The sequence below is a fragment of the Paroedura picta genome, chromosome 1, assembly GCF_049243985.1.
Source record: "Paroedura picta isolate Pp20150507F chromosome 1, Ppicta_v3.0, whole genome shotgun sequence".
Taxonomy (NCBI): domain Eukaryota; kingdom Metazoa; phylum Chordata; class Lepidosauria; order Squamata; family Gekkonidae; genus Paroedura; species Paroedura picta.
Window position 1 is genome coordinate 124,647,514 of NC_135369.1, and position 20,047 is coordinate 124,667,560.

General features: G+C 40.0%; 1 protein-coding gene across 2 annotated transcripts in view; it reads left to right on the plus strand.

The window, feature by feature from the left end:
- Window positions 1-20,047, plus strand: part of PDSS2 (decaprenyl diphosphate synthase subunit 2) — a 107,211-nt gene that overhangs the window by 43,328 nt on the left and 43,836 nt on the right. For both annotated transcript variants that reach the window (XR_013225277.1, XM_077302800.1), the window contains exon 4: window positions 11,618-11,816. Coding sequence is in view for 1 of the 2 variants with exons in the window: in XM_077302800.1 (XP_077158915.1) it covers window positions 11,618-11,816 (199 nt within the window). In the remaining variant the exon portion in view is untranslated. The remainder of the gene's footprint in view (window positions 1-11,617; window positions 11,817-20,047) is intronic.

The following is a 20,047-nucleotide window of genomic DNA, read 5'->3' on the forward strand; positions in this document are numbered from 1 at the left end:
AACGAGCACCACTGATTGCAGTAGATTTTATTTCAAAACATATATCACAACAGTCAGCCTCTTTATTTTCAGTGTAATTACAGTGAGTAAATTTCTCTGAATAGTGCTTTAAAAAAATGAAAATGTAACACATACAGACGTGCAGTCAAGTATAGTGTAAAATGAAAGTCAAGGCTGACAGTTCACTAGTTTTGATGGCATATGTTGCAACCTCACTTTAAAAAAATGGTTCATCTTTACTTAGTTCAGTACTATACTTGGATTGTCTACCTGCATTCCTACCTAAATTCCTGTTATCTCTTTAGTTCCCTCTATTAGGTAATAATTTTAGAAATAATGGATTTAAGGGACCTTTGATCTCCCATTTCTGTAACATAAAATGCAACTTAATTTCTTCCCTGACCATAATGGTTTTAACCTTGTGTGCTAATTTGAATATGCTTGTGGAGATAGAATCTTAAATGAGATACAAATGAAGGAAAAATTGCTAATGCTGGCACTGTATTTCTAATGAGTACTGTGTAATAAACCATAACCTGTTCAGCAGTTCTGTGGAAAACAGTGTGATTATTTTGAATGGATAGTCCTTTGTGTATGGCTCATTACCATCTGGCATAATATGTATTGATATAGTCTGTAATTGTGAACTATTTAACACGCTGCTTTTAATAAATCTGACTTGTCTAGTTAGGGTTATTATATAGGAAATGGCCATAAAATACTATAGATTGTGGCTCAATATAAGTAGCATGTTTGAGACCAATTGAATGAGCTCCCAGAGCAGATCAGGGCCCTGACGGATCTAAAATGGTTCCGCAGGGCCTGCAAAAGGGAGCTCTTCCATCAGCATTTGGTTGAGGTAGACTGGAATCAATAAGATCTGCAGGACCCCTGAACCTCCCTCCCAAGAACCCATGCACCTGAACCACGGACCTGTTATAACTGTTATAGACTGTTAACCTTCAGTTATGGTTACTATTGTTATTGTTTTATTGTTACAGTCCACTTATATGTCAAGTTAAGAAGAAACAACATTTTATGTATTCTTTATGTTCCATGTGAACTGCCCTGAGCCTCGGGGGAGAGCGGTATACAAATAAAATAAATAAATAAATAAAAAATTATAATTCACATTGGGAATGCAATCCAGACATCCTTGCAACTATGGAGACACACATGCAGAGACCCTATCTACAGAACAGGTGGTCAGTTCAATTACTTCTGACAGATATAACCTATATTTTTTGGAGAAAGAAGGTTGTTCCCAAAAAGGTGACTGTGGTTGTGTGTAACTATAGTACTTGTTCAGCTATCTTTCCCATATTCTATCACAGCTCCTAGGTATAGGGATTTCCATCACCTTTCCAAAGGTAATCATAGAATCATAGAATCATAGAGTTGGAAGGGGCCATACAGGCCATTTAGTCAGACCCCCTGCTCAACGCAGGATTAGCCCTAAGCATCCTAAAGCATCCAAGAAAAGTGTGTATCCAACCTTTGCTTGAAGATTTCCAGTGAGGGGGAGCTCACCACCTCCTTAGGCAGCCTATTCCACTGCTGAACTACTCTGACTGTGAAAAACTTTTTCCTGATATCTAGCCTATATCATTGTACTTGAAGTTTAAACCCATTACTGCGTGTCCTCTCCTCTGCAGCCAGCAGAAACAGCATCCTGCCCTCCTCCAAGTGACAACCTTTCAAATACTTAAAGAGGGCTATCATGTCCCCTCTCAACCTCCTTTTCTCCAGGCTGAACATTCCCAAGTCCCTCAACCTATCTTCATAGGGCTTGGTCCCTTGGCCCCAGATCATCTTCGTCGCTCTCCTCTGTAGCCTTTCAATTTTATCGACGTCCTTCTTGAAGTGAGGCCTCCAGAACTGCACACAGTACTCCAGGTGTGGTCTGACCAGTGCCGTATACAATGGGACTATGACATCTTGTGATTTTGATGTGATGCCCCTGTTGATACAGCCCAAAATGGCATTTGCCTTTTTTACCACACAGTGCTACCTAGAAGCGTATCCCCCATCCAGTAGGCATGCTTTTCATTTTTCTGACCCAGATGCAGAACTTTACACTTATCTTTATTAAATTGCATCTTGTTCTCATTTGCCCATTTTTCCATTGTGTTCAGATCTCGTTGAACTCTGTCTCTATCTTCCGGAGTATTTGCCAGTCCTCCCAATTTGGTGTCATCTGCAAACTTGATGAGTAGTCCCTCCACCCCCTCATCTAGATCATTAATAAATATGTTAAAAAGTACCGGGCCGAGCACCGAGCCCGGAGGTACCCCGCTACTCACCTCTCTCCAGTCTGATGAAACACCATTGACAACAACTCTTTGAGTGCGGTTCTCTAACCAATTCCCTATCCACCTGACTATCTGAAAATCCAGATTGCAGTCCTTCAATTTATCCATCAGAACATCATGGTGAACCTTGTCAAAAGCTTTACTAAAATCCAAGTAAATGACATCAACTGAATTTCCCCGATCCAGCAAACCTATTACTTGGTCAAAAAAGGAAACTAGGTTGGTCTGGCAGGACCTGTTGGAGACAAATCCATGCTGACTTCCTTGGATCACCAAATTGTCCTCCAGATGTTTGCAGATCGCTCCCTTTAATATCTGCTCCATTATCTTCCCCACAACAGAGGTCAGACTCACTGTTCTGTAGTTTCCCGGGTCATCCTTCCTCCCTTTTTTGAAGATCGGAATAACGTTTGCTCTTTTCCAGTCCTCCGGGACATCTCCAGTCCTTAAAGAGGTTCCGAAGATGATGGACAAGGGCTGTGCAAGTTCTCTGGAATGTTCTTTTAGTACTCTCGGGTTCCGAAGATGATGGACAAGGGCTGTGCAAGTTCTCTGGAATGTTCTTTTAGTACTCTCGGGTGCATTTCATCCGGACCAGGGGATTTGAACTCATCCAGTGCAGCTAAATGTCTCTCAACAACCTCTCTATCCATGTTAACCTGCCACCCAGACACTATCCTTTGGCTACGGCCATCTCTAGATGTGCCTAAACACTTTGACCTGCGGGAAAAAACAGATGTAAACTAAGCCTTTCTGCTTTCTCTGCAACTTTCGTTAGAGTTTGTCCATCCGCACCCAACAGTGGGCCTATTGCCTCCTTTACTTTACGTTTGCTCCTCACATAACTGAAAAATCTCTTCTTGTTACAACGGGCTTCCCTGGCCAATCTTAGCTCACTCTCAGCTTTGGCCTTTCTGATGATTGATCTACAGTGCCTAGTAACCTGTAGGTACTCTTCTTTAGAGCTCTGTCCTTCCCTCCATTTCCTGAACATTTTCCTTTTCTTTCTTAGTTCCTCTTGAAGTTCTCTGTTCATCCAAATAGGCTTCTTAGAGCTCCTGCAGTGTTTTCGTCTTTCTGGGATAGTCATTGATTGAGCATGCAATAGCTCTTGTTTGAGTAGCGCCCACCCTTCACATGCTCCCTTCCCTTCCAGCATTCTCGTCCATGGTATGACACTCATCATGTCTCTGAGTTTATTAAAGTTTGCCCTACGAAAATCCAACATCCGCATCTGGCTACAAGCTTCCTTGGCTCCCCATCTCAAAATGAATTCTATGAGGACATGGTCACTTCCTCCTAGGGTCCCCACCTCCTTCACCTCATCCACCAACTCTTGCCTAATATTTTTCCTTTTGCCAAGTAAAATAAAGAACGGTGATCTGTTTATGGGTATATATGTTTTAATACATGGGTCTCTCATTCTATACTAGGACAAGTGTGTTCCTAAACAATTACACCTGTGTTTCTAAGATGTGATTTCATGTGTTTATGTATACTCCTACTATACAAATAATGAAGGTTTTTGATTTTTTTCCCCTGATTAAAAGTCATATTTTAAATTTTTACTTAAGAATTACAACAAGCAAGTCCCGCTCTTGGTAAGTGTGGATCTTTTTGGTTAGATTCTTAACTGATTATGTTGAAGTAAGCTCTGCTAAAACCAGTGGGAATAACATCTGAGTAATGTAGGGAGAAAGTCTAGATGTAAGTCATATAGGCAAATTTATGATTAACAAAGCTGTTTTAAACATAGATACTAGGGGATGTGCACAGGGGAAAATTTGGGTACTTTTCAGATTTGAGTTTTCCTGGTTTGGTAAAACTAACTGAATCACTTGATTCTGTAAATTGTTTTGAATTAGGCCAAGTTGGGAAACTAGAATGGATTCAGCCAAATCAGCAATCAAAAGCAGACATGTCTACTTGTCCTGAGGATCATCTGTTTGTCAGGGCCTTTAAATGTCTCCCCAGCAAACCTATCAGAAGGTGTAGGTTTGAGGCCGGCTCTCTGCGGCCTCAGAGGGGTCTGCTGTGGAAACCTGAGAATCAGCTATTCGGTGGGGTCTTTCTCAGTCAAGTCACACCCAAATCGATTTGAGCTTTTCTGTTTCGGTCCCTCATACTGAATGGGAAATGTGAGTTGGCTCGGATGAGCCCCCTTCCTCGATCATCATTGACTTCAGTTTTCTTGGGCTTATCTGAGCTGAATTGTACATCCCTAATACATACTAGGATTCCTTTTTCTGAGCAGAAAGGCTCTTTTGCTTTGCACAAGAAGAAAGTAATTGCCACTGATTGTTGCCACATTCACCTCTTTTTTCTTGAGCTTGCTGAGGTGACCTTTGGATAAATGGCTGCAGCAGTATGATTAAGGCAAGAAAGATGCATACTGTGAGTAGTAGAGTGGGCGAGTGGCACCAATTTCTGTATTACATCATGAACTTTGGAATGCGTATCTCTGAAGACATGAAAGTGGACTCAGAGCCCAATGTAGAGATGAGTAAAAGTAGCTTTATTGGGATTCTTGAAGGAGCATCTTCAGGAAGTTGCTAACATTGTTGAAGACACCTCATGAAGTTTTCCACGAACATATATACCCATGTTCCCCCCCCCAGAGGTTTACCCACCAAGTGTTATGCAAAGTTATCTAACTACAGAGTGAAACCAAATGCCTTTTATATCCTGATGTGAATGATCAGGCAAATCATTCAAATTCCTTACAAAAAAACAAACAGTAACATTCACAGAAAATAACAGGAGCTGCTTCAGAATGCAGAAGGAACAAAGACTGGGCGAAGGGAGCCTGTCAGAGCCACATAGGGAGGAAAGGCATATCTTCCAATGATGGCTACATGACAGTATAGTTGTAATCCTAAGGGCTCTTCCCATGTAAGCCTCACTGAATACCATTTATTTATTGGATTTATAGCCCTCCACTCTCGAAATCCGGCTCGTAGCGGGTCACACAAAAGGAAAATCCATACAATATAATCCCATTAAAACCCACAATTACTACAATACACAAATCTTGACAGATGGGGAAAAAAACATGGCCCTCCTTAAAATAGAAAGACCCTTGCAAGGGCAGCATGGGGGGAACCACTGTCAAGGGGGCTCCATACCACCTGCTGTAGCACTGACCCCCACCATAAATACCTGGCAGAAGAGCTCTGTTTTGCAGGCCCTACGGAAGCAGTAAGCTCTCTGAGGGCCCACATCTCCAGGAGCTCATTCCACCAGATAGGGGCCAGGACCGAAAAGGACCTGGGTCCAGGAACGGTCAAAAAGTTAGTGCCTGCAGAGTGCAAGGCCCTCCAAGGGACATAGGGCAGAAGACAGTCCCTCAGGTATTTACTTCCAAGTGTGCCTGCTTAGGATTGCTGTAAGAGTCAAGGCTGTTTTTTGCTGTAAGAGACAAGGCTGCACAATGAGACAGACAGAGAGCAGGAAATCAACAGTAATATAATACATGAAAAGCCATGCAGTCCAGTTGGTATAGATTGGAATAATTCTGTGCAGGATTGCATTGTAAAGGAGTGTACAGTTTGGTTTTGGATTCTTACTGGATTCTGCCTGTGTATAGTGGCCTACATGGTCTTGATGGTCTCAATAATAGGTAGATCAGATTTCAGCAATCAAGTCTGTCAGGTTCTGTGGTGGTCTTTAATTTGAATATATATTTGACAGTTTACAAGGAAATAATATATATAATCTGTAACCATTAATAAAGCTGGGGGGTGGGTGGGAGGAGTTTGCACCTGATTGGCCCAACAAACAGCCAATCAGGTAGGGTGTCCTGTCCTTGATTGGCTGTCCATCCAACAAATGGTCAATCAGGTAGGCTATCCTGCCCCTGAGCACATCCACCTCTACTACCAGCCGGCTCCACTCAACCGCCAGCAAGAGGTGAGACAGCTGGAGAGCACGAGCTGGGAGGAAGGGGGAGTGCCTGGGAATGCAACCCTGCCAGAACTCCTCCACCCCATACCAAGAATACTGCAGCCTCTAGTCCTCAGCCAGTCGTCAAGGGGAGAGAGAGCTAGCGTCCATTGCATTTTAAATTACAACAGGCTAATTTGCTAGTTTAATATAATGAATATTTTATAAAAGCCATGGGAGTGGAGTAGAAGTAGAAACAGTTGCAGGTACCTACTCAGAAAAAAGAATGCATTATGTTTTCCTGTGTGTAAAACAAGCTTGGAGTAAAAAAAAATCTGGATACAACTCTTCTGGCACAGAGTCTCGGGTTGCATGCGGCAGCATCTGAATCGGCCATTCCAGGCCGACGCAGCCAGCGCTGCACCGTGGGGAGGGGGAGATACGGGTACTGATGTATCAGTCAGCACACACACACAGGCACGGAGATCCGCGCCTGCGTGTGTGCGCTGAGTTGCGCATCGGCACCTTTACCTCCCCTCCCCCCTGGGGCGTGGCGCTGGCTACGTCGGCCTGGAATGGCCGTTTGATACACCGACACGTACAGCCCTATCTCAAATGCTTCAAATTAATACTATTCATATGAATTACAAAAAGCAATACTTTAAGCTCATAAAAGTTGCATCCAATTCCTGACTTCCATCATGTTGCATGTGTAGTTTCTGGAAAATAAAGATATATTGTACCACATACGGTTTTGTGAAAAGCTATTACATATTTTGAACTTTAAGTTCCCAATAATTCTGTATCAAGTTTATTTAATATTATTGATAATTATGCACAGTATTAATTCCATATATTTTTTAAGCAGCTACCCACCTGAAATAGTTCATGGTGAATAATAACAGTAAAACCAATAAGGTAAAAATAATATAAAGCAAATAACCATTCAATGTTAACAAAAATATTCCAACATTAAAATACAACTATCACCATATTATATATGCCATATTAATAAATATGCCATACTCCTGTGTTTGGACTTGATTCTTCTAAAGGAAATTAGAATGCCTTGTTGAGTGCAAGATTAATGGTTGAATGTTGCTTGGTAAATATTGGTGGACAAAATTTCCTACCAGGTCAAGGGCTGTAGAAACCAAGTTCACCCACAGACTTGCTGTCCAGGCTCTGTCCTCATTCTGTTACCTATCCCTCAGATGCTAGGAAAAAATGCTGATCAGGGTTACAGGTAACAAACCGCATTTGTTAACAAAACTGAAGTCTTATTTTTCCACAAATGATTGTGTAATATTTAATATTAAGCATTCATAAAATGTTCATAAATGGTAATGACTGGGGAAGGCACTGGCAAACCACCCCGTACTGAGTCTGCCATGAAAACGCTGGAAGGCGTCGCCCCAAGGGTCAGAGATGACCCAGTGCTTGCACAGGGGATACCTTTACCTTTTTTATTCATAAAACAAAACAATTACCATTAAAAGCATAGACTTATAGAGTTGGAAGGGACCATGCAGGCCATCTAGTCCAACCCTCTGATCAATGCAAGATCAGCCTAAAGCATCCATGAGTATCTGTCCAGCTGCGGCTTGAAGATTACGGGAATTGTACTCCATGAACATCTGGTGGACCACAGGTTGACTAGATTACCGCATATGTACTTATTGTTCTCAGTGTGCTCATAGTTTTATATGTGTTTTGTTTTTAATGTCACAAGACTGTGTTTTTAACAGTAAAAAGAAGCTGTAGTTAATTTTTCAAAAACCTTGAGCATTAAATGTGGTTACATTCCCAGTTTTTTTTTTTAATATTTTAAACGGTGTTCCAATAATTCAAAATTATTTTGGAATTATATGTTTATTTATTATTGATGCATTGCTCTGACTGTTGTGCCATTTTGTTAGACGTTGTAGTGTGGTTTCCAGAATGTATGCTGACATGTCCTCAACACTTGATCATCTTTATTATGAATGTTCATCGATTGTGCTGTAATATGATACTGAAACAGGACAGTGCCCTTCAAGTGGAAGGGTAGAGCTAATACTGAGACAACTCAAGTCTCTAGAAGCAATGTTCTGCCTGCTGCCTTTCAAGACAACCACTTTCCTGCTACCTCAATTGTGTACATGTAGTAATAGATATTTCTCCATAGTAGGTATATTTTACTTACCTGATGGTAAAAGTGCCCATTGTTATAAACCTGTCCTCTTAAGGAACCTTTACCTTTAAAAACTTCCTATTCTGATGTTTTCTGTGACAATTTTGAACCCTCAGAAAAAGCCTGGGGCTGTTTAATAAATTCCAATTACTATAATTGTGGTTTTAAGCAAAAAAAATTGTGCTGTATTGGTATTTTGAAAGTATTCCTTGAAATTAATAAATAAATTGAACAATAGTTCTGATATTGATAGCTAAATAAATGGTTTTTTTTAGAGCAAACAGAATATGGACTTAAGGGGGAAAATGGCATGGAAGGTTGCAAAGTACAACACAGATTTATTTGTATAACCTTTCCATGGTGAGCTCTACAAAAGTCAGAGAGGATTTTTCTTTCCTTCATTAAAAGCTTATTAAAGAGAGAAAAGGATGGTAGTGGATTTGCTTCAATGACTGGAAGGGTGGGAGTTACAGAGACGAGCTTGATCTCTTCAAGATATTAATGTGCACCTTCAGCTGAGGGAAATGAGCCATCACTTGAGTTAGCTGCAGCATTGTGTGCTCGTCACTAGGGATCCCCATATGTCCTGGGATCTGCAGGCAGACCTCAGTTGCTGAGAGCAGAGGCCTCTCATTGATATTCATGGCAGGTATCTGTGCTCAGTCTGCCCAGAGCAAGTCTGTTTAATGTTGATCAGCTGTCCATCTGATAAACTGCATTGATATGGACATTTTCCTCCAAGGGCTGCTCTGAAAATGACAGTGGGAACATCACAATCTCTTGTTAGTCTCGTCTCCATTGCCTGCTTCTTTCCCTAAAATTTTTAACCCTTCTTTAGACCTAGGGTTTGAATTGTCAGAAATCTCGTACCACAGTATGCTGATAGTTACGGATTTCTGTCCATTTCTAAAATAAGAGGGTTAAGTTCCATACCTACAAAAAGTGTGCATCTTTTCCCATAACGTATCTAGTTATGATATTTAAATATGATTTAGAGCATGTTGAAAGGATCACTCTCTAAGAATTAAATTCTGGACTAATCTGATCAAATAACTAGCTTATCATTTTACCTTCAGGACAGGGGAAAATGGAAAGATACAATGTTTTGTTTTTAACAATTATGTCATGCTTTAAAAAAATTCTAAGAAGTCATACGAAAGAAGAACATTTAAGCCAGTTAAGATTCAATTAAGTGTACATATTTTTAAAAGCTTTTATCCTACCTTCTCATCAAATACTGTACAAGACACTTTGTATAAACTTACAAAGCTATATTAAAGCTAACATGCTTTTAGCTGTGCTCTTATTCAACATTTAGATACTACTGTTCAGTGAAAGCATTCTCAAATCAATATACATTAAAAAGATACCTTTGAACATTAAAAAGACATGTTTGTCATGAATGCTGAACTTGTACCCAGGCATAGCAGAGGGAAGTCTGACTTGTTTCACTTGCAATCGAAGCTGAAAGGGAGGGATTTAATAATGTTGTTAAACAACAAAACGCTAAAAAGAAGCTGAAAAATAATTCTGCATTCCCAAATGTCCTCTGCAATTTTTTAAAACCTTGCAGTGTAAGCTCAACTTGCAAGCCAGTTAGATCTCCCCAGTGACAGACTTTTTGGAACCAAAATACTGTCTCGTTTCCTCTATGGGATCCCAGTGTGGATTGAGACAGTAAATTGGTTTTATGGGTTGATTTTATGGGGTTTTATCAGGGGGGGTCCTTGTTACTTGCCATGAGCCACTTGCAGGAGTGGTGGGCTAAAAATCAAACAATAAATAATAATAAATGATGATATAAAGAAATGGCAAGCCTCCTTTATGCGATCAATGCTCAGAGTGCCTAATTGTATAGCCAACAAAACCTTGGTTGCAGAACTTGGCCAGTACCCGATTGTAACAAGGGCGTATAAGCAAACTTTCAAGTACTGGTTCAGGTTACATTTTAAGACATGCCAGGGGAGTCTGCTTTCCAATGTACTGGAAAATCCAATTGGACAGTGTCAGTCCAACAGAAAATATCAATAATGGGATTAGATTTATCTTTCCTTATTGGACACGATGAGAAGTCAATATTGCAGCAGGTTATATGTAGATTGAAGGATCTGGAAATTCAATTTTTAATGTCTTGAGTCAGTAAATTCATTTTCATCAAAATATTGGGGAATATCAACAGATTATAAATATATTCCTATCTCTGTGTTAGACAATCCACTTCTGCGAAGAATTTTTTTGCTAGCCAGAATGAACTTACTTACTTACTTATTTATTTTCTATGCCGCCCTTCCAAATGGCCCAGGGCGGTTTACATACAACATGGGGGATACATGGAATGAATTAATATATAACATAAACAAATACAACAATAACAATAATCTAAATAACACAATTTCAGTGATCTTAAACAATATAACAAGAACGGAACTTAGCTAAGGCCCTTATAGAGGACACACTGGTTCAGACCATGTCTGAGGGGGGAGCTGTTGTCGGTCTCAGGCAAATGCTTTCTTTCTAATCTAATGAAAGTCAGGTTTAATAAGATCCTGTTTCCCTGTGCTTGCGTGGGTATTCTACTCCAGATGCACTGGAGCATTTAATCTTAGATCGTCCACATTTTGAGAGTTGTCATCTAGCTTGGAGGGTTTCACGTTGCAAGGCAAATACAACCCATCTGGATGGGAAACACTGTACTGGGATCATATTGAATGAAAAGGATCCTGTTATGAGTGCAATTGCACTGATTTTAGTCCGGATTTCACTGTTAACTTTGAATGGATAAATGCTACAACTGTTTGCAACCGCCCATGATTATTTGTAATTGTTTTTTTTTGGGGGGGGGGGCAAACTTTGTTTTGCACTGTGACTTCTTATTTTTGCTTTACTCTTTTTGCTGTGCCAATAAAAATGTTGTATGTTAAAGAGAGCATAATCCAGGGCCTCTAAAATAATTTTAATGAATTACTGAATTTTTATTTTAAAAAGGGTAGCCCTTGAAGTAACATGGCTTCTGACAATGAAATCTTTAAAGATCAATAGCAACACTTTTAATTGGGCGTGGAATTCTACTGGGAACCAGTGAGGATTACAGTACTGGAGCAATATACTCTGAAGTGAGTCCCAGTTGGATTTGTGCCAAAAAGTTTCCCACTGTTATGGATTTAGCACTTTCCAGTAGTAGACTATCAAGATATGCAGTTGTTTTGCAACTTTGAAAAGAAATTGAACTCTTTATTGCCTTTTCTTAAAGCCAACGAAGTCTGGCAGAGGTTACAGAGTTGATTCACACAGCTTTCTTGGTACATCGTGGGATAGTAAACGTTGGTGAACTGACATCCATGGATGGCCCCTTGAAGGATATGCAATTTGGGAATAAAATGGCTATCCTGAGTGGTGATTTTCTTCTAGCAAATGCTTGTACAGGCCTAGCTCAACTACAGAATACAAAGGTAATGTGGTCTTTATTCCTTTAGAGTAACCTGTGGGCTAAAATTTTGTATTTCAGAAGACTGTGCTCTCTTATTTGAACAAATTTTGTTAGTAAGCCAGGGTCTTGAGTCATTAGATGTTGTGTAAAATAGTGCTGCCCAGCTGTCTGAAATTTTACCAGATACAAAATGTCAATTGCTTCAAATAACTGAGTGTATAAAATGTGTGTTATAACATGTTCTGTTAGAATCATAGAATCATAGAATCATAGAGTTGGAAGGGGCCATACAGGCCATCTAGTCCAACCCCCTGCTCAACGCAGGATCAGCCCAAAGCATCCTAAAGCATCCAAGAAAAGTGTGTATCCAACCTTTGCTTGAAGACTGCCAGTTACCACATTTACCACATTTACTACTGAAGAACTCACTGGTAGCATTAACTTGCAAATTTATACCCATAAAAAGCAGAAATAGTGAATTAAGCTAAAATGAACATGAAACTGAAATACTTTGGCCACCTGATGAGAAGGAAGGACTCCCTGAAAAAGAGCCTAATGCTGGGAGCGATCGAGGGCAAAAGAAGATGGGGACGACAGAGAATGAGGTGGCTGGATGGAGTCACTGAAGCAGTTGGTGCAAACTTAAATGGACTCCAGGGTATGGTAGGATCATTGTCCATGGAGTTGCGATGGGTCAAACATGACTTCACAACTAACAACAAGAAGAAAAAAGCTTTATCCTACTTCACAGAGTTGTTTGGAGTATAAAATGGGAAGGTGGGAGACTACAAACACAACTTTGAGCTCCTTGGAGGACAGAGAATAAAAATGCAATACGTCTTTACAGATGGTTTTTATTAGTACATTTCTCATATTTTCCCACAGAACTTACATCTGCTTCACACAGTGCCACTTGCTGTATATTTATGTAAAATGCTTCTTGAGCACCTGTCACATGAAAAATGTCAGCATGTGAAGCATGCATTCACTGACAGGACTGGCAGAAGTTCTCTTAAGCAAGATAGCTAGTTTTTGAAGTCATCGTGGCCAGAGGAAATTCTGCCTAGCTATACTGTCTTGTTTATACATTACAGTGCTTCATGTAAGCATTGAGTCCATAGGCAGAAAGAAGTGCTATATGCAGGAAATTATTATGTGTTTATACAGTCTAATGTGTACAGGCAAATGGCATTGTGTGAACTGACCCTTATATAAATATAATACAATACAATACAATACAATACAATACAATACAATATAATATTTATTTCAATGTATAGACTGCCGCTCCCCAAACAGGCTCATGGTGGTTTACATCATAAAACAGTAAAAACACATAAATCCCAGTAAAACCTTCCCAAATTATCAAAAACACAGGCAGCAGTGGTCACAACATCTAGCCCCATCCCAGCTTGTTCAGCCTGGTGGGCAAGTTGTTTTTCTGCGAGAGTGGGAGCAGAGTTAGTGAATTTGAGGGGGGGGGGAATCCTTGGTTTAACTGCTGGGACTCTGTTCTGGCTTCAACCATACGCCTGATGGAAGAGCTCCATCTTGCAGGCCCTGTGGAAAGCTGACAATTCTGGCAGGGTCCTCAGCTCTTCTGGGAGTTCATTCCACCAGCTCGAGGCCAGGCAAACTTCCCGGGGGCCCGGGACAGTAAATAAACACTGCATTAAAATCAATGAGCTTTTAATGATAAATAATGTTCATTGTTATGGAAAACTTGGATGAAATTATTTTTGGTACTCTTTACATAAGCAAAAAGATATAATTATTTAAGGATTACCACGTATCACGTGTAGAAAACTGAAGCACTGGAGCCTAAGAGAACTGCATGCTTTCTCAAGCAATTAAGCGGCATGTCTGAAAGTTCTGCCAAAACATGTTAACAGTTTGTCCCATTCTGACACCTGAATGCTTTAATGTCTTCCGTATACTTTAAGTAAAATGCAACTATGGAAGCCGATTTATTTATCAGCTCATTTTCTCTTATAGCTTTTTAAAAAATTGAACAGTTGGAGTATAAGCTGTAAAAATTTCTTGACAGCTACACTGTCAACATGGTATTTTATTGTTTTGAAAGTTATGGATTTTTAGATTTGCCTGTGCCTTTCTCAAGAAGAAGAAAAACTGGAGCTTCTTTCTCATTTCTTTCTTTTGTAAAAAGATGCTATAATGAAAGCACTAATCTTTGTTCCACTTGATGAAACTTCGACTGGGTGTAGACTATAGTGCTAGAGCAATCAACTTTTTCATGTGACTATCAAGTCACCCAACTTCCCCCCACCTGGGCCACCCAATTTAACTGCAGTTAAAAATGCATATGGACCAAACTCCTCCCTCTTTCTCTGCTGTTCCCTTATGAAGCACAATGGATGTTTTATGATTTAAAACTAATTTGAGTTGTGTGTGAGGTACCAATGCAGGGTCATGGCTTAACCAGGGTTAGTTTTTCCACCATGTGTTATTCTAAAAGGGTTTAAATCTGGCCTCAGATTCCAGTTTGTAGAAGGAAAACCAACAGTTAACCCTCACTCCTGCATTAATTTATTTAGAATCTGTGTATTCTTCTCCAGAAACGTGCTTGGGATAAGCCCTAGGGAAAAATACAACAAATAAAAACATAAAAACAATCTCTATAAAAATCAAAGTTAGTAGCCTAAAATGATATCCATTCAAAACCCCTTAGACTAGTAACACAGCTTAAAGTATCAAAGCTTACATTAAAAACAGTTTTCTGTGTGGTAAGCTTCAATGTGGGGGGAGCATTCCAAAGGCCATGTGCCGCAAATAAAAAAGCCCTGTCCCTGCTTTTCAACCACTTCTTCTGTGGGAACAGGAACACCACTGCAGCGCTTGGGAAGAAGATCCTGATTGGTGAGGTGGACAGCACAGTTTTCAAATACCCCAGCCCCAAATCATTTAGGGTCCTAAAGGTGGGAATTGTACCCAAAAACAAGCTGTCAATTCGGGTATTTTATTTTCAAAATGTGTATATCTTTCTGCTCTAACAGGCAGCTAACAGTTTAAAACATACATGATATAATAATCTTTCCCTTCTTCATAATTCATTAAGGGCTAAGTGGACAAAGAGTAGGCGGGACCAGTCTGGGTGAGGGGCCAATCGGAAGGCGCGAAGCGCCTTCCGATTGGCCCCTCATCTGGACAGACAGCAGTCTAGCCAATTGGGTGAGGGCACAATCTAGGCCCTCACCAGGACAGGCCAGAAAGGCTTCTAGGTCCTCACCAGAACAGGCAAGAAAGAGATAGGGAAGCGGCAGGACATTGTGTGTAAAGATAGAGGCCTTCCCCTCGGGCCTAGAGGCCCCGGGTGTGCTTCCAGACCCTGGGTGTGCTTCTAGGCCCAAGGGGAAGGCTGTGCTACTGCCAGGGGGGGGGAAGCAGCCCTTCCCACCAGGTCCAGAAACGCCTCACCCAGGGGCAATGCCACCTCTATGTATCTGCTGGGCGGCCACGGCTGCGCTTTGAATCTAGTTGCATTATAAAACCATTAAAATTAAACTCCCTTCACAAATATACAACTTTAAAACAAAAATGTTTAAAATACATTAAAAACGTTGGTTAGGGTGATCATTGACGGAATGCCAGATGGTGGGAAATAGTGACAAAAAGGAGTGATCTTCAGCATAGGGGTGATGTATCCAGCTCCACAGCAATAAACTGGTTTGCACATTTTGGAGCAAGCAAGATTTTTGAGGAGTTTTCAAAAGTAAAACACATTATTGCTGTTTATGCTAGCTTGATCTAATCAGATCTGGCCCCAGTTAGTGCTTAGATAAGCAATGGCACTTTCCACCACCAGTCTGAATATGTTCAGAACATGAATCAGCATGACCAGGAACAACGATAGCTGGTACTTCAGCTGAAGCTATACAAAGAACAATAGAAGAGGCCTGAGCCTCCACATGTGCTCCAGAATCCAGAAGTGCTCTGAAGATATAAAGCTGCTCCTTCAGGTGTAGTGCAGCTCCCTCCAGGACAGCCTGACTCCTCAGGCCTTGAGTAACTTTGTAATTGACCAACAGTGCACCCTGTCCCTGCCTCAATTGGCCTGTACTGAAGTTCAGTTTTAGGCTTCATCCATCCCATTATCTGTTCCAGACATTTATTCGGACTTCCAGAGGCTTACCTAACTCACAGGCTTACCTAACTGGGTGTCATCCATATATTGATGGCATCTCAATCCAAATCCCCAGACACTCTCTCTTTGTAGTTAAGCAGTATGGAGGCAACATGGATCTCATAGTATAAATGTCATGAGACTGAGCAGCATTCCTCCTTCATCACCTTCTGAAACCGGCCAGCCAAGTGAGGGCAAAAGCACTAAGCACAGTATCCCCTCCTCTGAATTCATTCAGTTTCTTTAGAAGGATACCAGGGCCAATGATATCAGAAGTTGTCATGAGGCCCAGGCGAATCAGCAGAGATATACTTGCCTGATACTTCCAGTGAATGAGTTTGTGTCTCAGAGGCCTGAATCTGGATTGAGATGGGTCTAGATCAGGAGTCCCCAAACTTTTGAAGCTGCAATGTGGTGGGCTCACCCTCAAAATGATTGCTGCCACTTATCTTCATTCTCAGTTAAGATCCTGCAGGCAGTCAAAGCAACGTTTTAAAATCTGCACAGGTAATCAAATCTTCAGTGACTGATCAGAAGCCTTGATAGGCAAACGTCCATCTGGCCTTGCTCATTTTTCTAAAAATATTTGGTGGCTGCCTGGCTGCCTGTTCAGGGTGCCATGATGCCCATGGGCACTATGCTGGAGGCCCTGTTCTAGTCAATCTATTTTGTACATGGGTGAAAATACACACAAAATACCCTGCTTTACAAGAAGCTGGAATTACTCTGAAACCACCATTCTTTCATCACACTATTTGCAAGACAGGAAAGGAAGGAGATGGGACAGGTGTGTGCACACACCAGGTTTTATTTAAGCATCATTTAACTGGACAGAGTGCAGATGCTTATTTTCTGGTATGCTTGCCTTCCGTGTTCTAATTTGTGATCTCTAAAAAAAAGTACCTTAAGCTCCCAGTGTCAGTGCAGAAAAAGGGTAAAAGCCAGGACTGTAGCTCTAGTGCATGTCAATGCACATTAGATTTTATCCATTCTGTATATCTCAGTTACATTTAAATTACTTTAAACTCTCAAGTGGCTCCAATACTGTGATTCTGACTACTACTATTTTACTGAAACAGTGCAGATTGCTAATACTTTAGTCCCTGTTGACCCCTTTGTTTGCAGCAACAGAGCATTTAGGGCTGGCTTTATCGTTAAATTCTATGTATTTGTCTTGTCCTCTCTTGAAGCTTAGTGTACTGCTGGCCATTACCACATGTTGCAATAAGTTTAGAGGATTACAAAATGTGCCACACACTGTAAACAGTAGTAGCCAGGAGAGACCACAGTGATTGAGTAAGCACATATTTGTTTCAGTAATTACAGTTGCTCTGTGCAATATAATTTATATCCAAGACTTCTAGCATTATTTTGCACCATTAGTTCTGAACTAATTTTACCATGCTGTTATGGGTGATTGTCTAAGCTTTTGTATGATGCATTTATCTTTGTACTTCTATCAAGGCTGACAATTAGATGTGAAATTTTGCAGTTATAATGAAATGCAAAGTCATTTTATAATTGTCATGGGTAAAATTAGCAAAGTCAATTATTTCCCCCTTAGGTTTTTCCCTGTAGATATTAAAAGGCTGCAAGATAATTGCCTTAGGTAACACTTTTTTAAAAATAACATTAAATATAGGAATTGCTGCTATTCTTGTCACAGCATTCCTCTTTGTGTTATCATTACTGAAAATCGCTACATTGATGTTAAATAACTGAGCCTGTACTGAAACAGCACTACAACATTGCAAACTGCATCATTTGGAAGAAGAATTCATCTTGTGTTCATTGAAAAAAAAAGAAAAAAGTGTTATCTTGATGTTCAGTTCAACTATTCTAATTATATCTAATGATACCACTTTGCATAATCTGTAAAAAACCATGATTGTTTTCTAAATCTGAATTCTGTTTCTTTTGGTTCTTCAACCTAAACAATGTGATTTTTAAAAAACACGGACTGTTTGATTCATTCACAATGAGTTGGGAAGCCCTTTCTCTTACCTCCTCCATTTTCATGTTCAACATGAGATTCAAGATTTCCTCATCTAGAGCGAACAACAATTTGTTGTGATATCTGAATTAGGTGCTTAAATAAATTGCACTTGTTTCTTTACTACAAATTTTGCTCTTGTTAAACTGCCTGATTTGAACATAACAAACTGTACTCCATTCCTGACTAGGAAATCTTAAACTCCAAGTAACATACAAGGAGAGGAGAGAGAGCAAGAGCACCATAGCCCAAGAATTCTGGCTAATGCACATCACAAATGGTCCATGGTTCATTTTTGATATATGAATTGGTCCAGAGTTTCATCAGAACGTATTTGCCCTGCCCAACTTGCAAGTAAAGTATCTGAGAATTTTATCAAAGTCTTTATTGCATATTTAATGCAATACATTTTTCACTCGTTTTCAGTAACCTATGATATATTTACAAGTCTTATTGGTTAAATTTGCTCACATTTCAAAGAATGTGGTCAGATTCTTGGGGGGGGGGGGAGCAGTTCAACAGATTCCCAGTGCAGCCGTGCGCATACAGTGTACCTTAATCTATCTGTATAATTCATAGCTGACACACTTTGCAGCAGGATGTAGTTACTAACAGCCCATGTTCTTGGGGGTTTGAGCTTGTCATGAATCAAGATCAATGATTGCCCTCTTTATAGGCTTTATTAGGATTATGAAAAGGGCTTGAACGGGTGAAAAAGAAAGGGAGTAGTTCTAAAATGAATGATATAGTTCTTTTATGAAGAACTAAACAACCATTTTTTAAAAACTGTATAAATAGACATGTGTTGTCTCACGCCTGCTCTGAGGCCCCTATGGTGATTAATGAAGAAATGGCAGCATATGTATAAGCATGCTGTGCACATGATGTCCTCACCTGATGTGAGAAGGGGAAAATAGAGTATCACAACCAAAATACTGAAAGCATTCAAGTCTCTTGGTATAAAGTAGAAAAACTACCTCTAATACAAATTTCACTTTCCCCAACTATGAAGGTACTTTTCCAGATTACACAGAATGAGAGCTTTAACAGAAATGGAAGAGAATATAGTCAACTAGTTTTTGTGCCTGCTGAATAGACAGCATAATGAGTGGAACTCAAATGTTGTGCAGGTTCACAAAGGGAGAGGTTGTCTTTCAGCTATGTTGGCCTCAGATCATACAAAACTTCCTGAAGAATTCAACCACCACACCTTCAGTTGAAACCCCATGCAGTATATACAGCAGTAAACCAATGTGAAAGTAACATTCAGTTGTTCCTAGAAAATGCTTTCCTCAGTCTTGTCTTGATTCCGTTTTAACTCATTCTTCTTCATTTATCTGATCTATAGGCAGCTAAATACTAGTTCAAGAAAGATAGTGGCATCTGGAGGCTATGGTAAAGAAATATATAGGCAAACTCAGTTCCAAAACTATTGATGATCTTGTTTCAAAGACCTATTATTATAGATATAAAAAAGAACAGGAAAGAAAGCACCAGAATGTGGGCATCAACCAACATTTCTGTGATACGATTCAGTTTTCTTGGTGGAAATATTCTGTAATCTGTCAGACAGTAAAAGATGCAGACTAGTAAAGAATAGTTTTATCTTCAATGACCATTCCTTAATATGATAAATATGGCTTAAATAACCTGGATAAGTCAAAGGGGAGTTGTGTAGAAGCTCTGAGAGAAGTCCAGGTGATTCTGCATTTTCTCAGTGTCTACTAGCCAAACCTCTCTGGGGTATAAATAAGTGGTGTCAATATTTTACCCAGGAATATGGAGCTATAATAAATAGATTGCATGTCCCTTTGGGGCTGCTTTAAAAGTCATGCCTTAGCTGTGCCTGGGAAATAATGAACAAGCTCAACACAATAGCAGCCCAGCCGGCAAGAAAGGAAGTTTGCCAGTTTTCTAGTGCTCATCTGGCAAATGTGTGAGAACAGATATTGAGAAGATGGAGCAGAGCAGGAAATGGTGCTTTTTACTCCTGCAGGTTAATAGCAATTGAGATAGGAAAGCTGAAATACAATACTGATATAAGATAAATGTTGTGTGTTTTATTTCTGAAAAAAATGTCCTTCATTGAAAATTTGACTACACATTGGAACCAGATTTT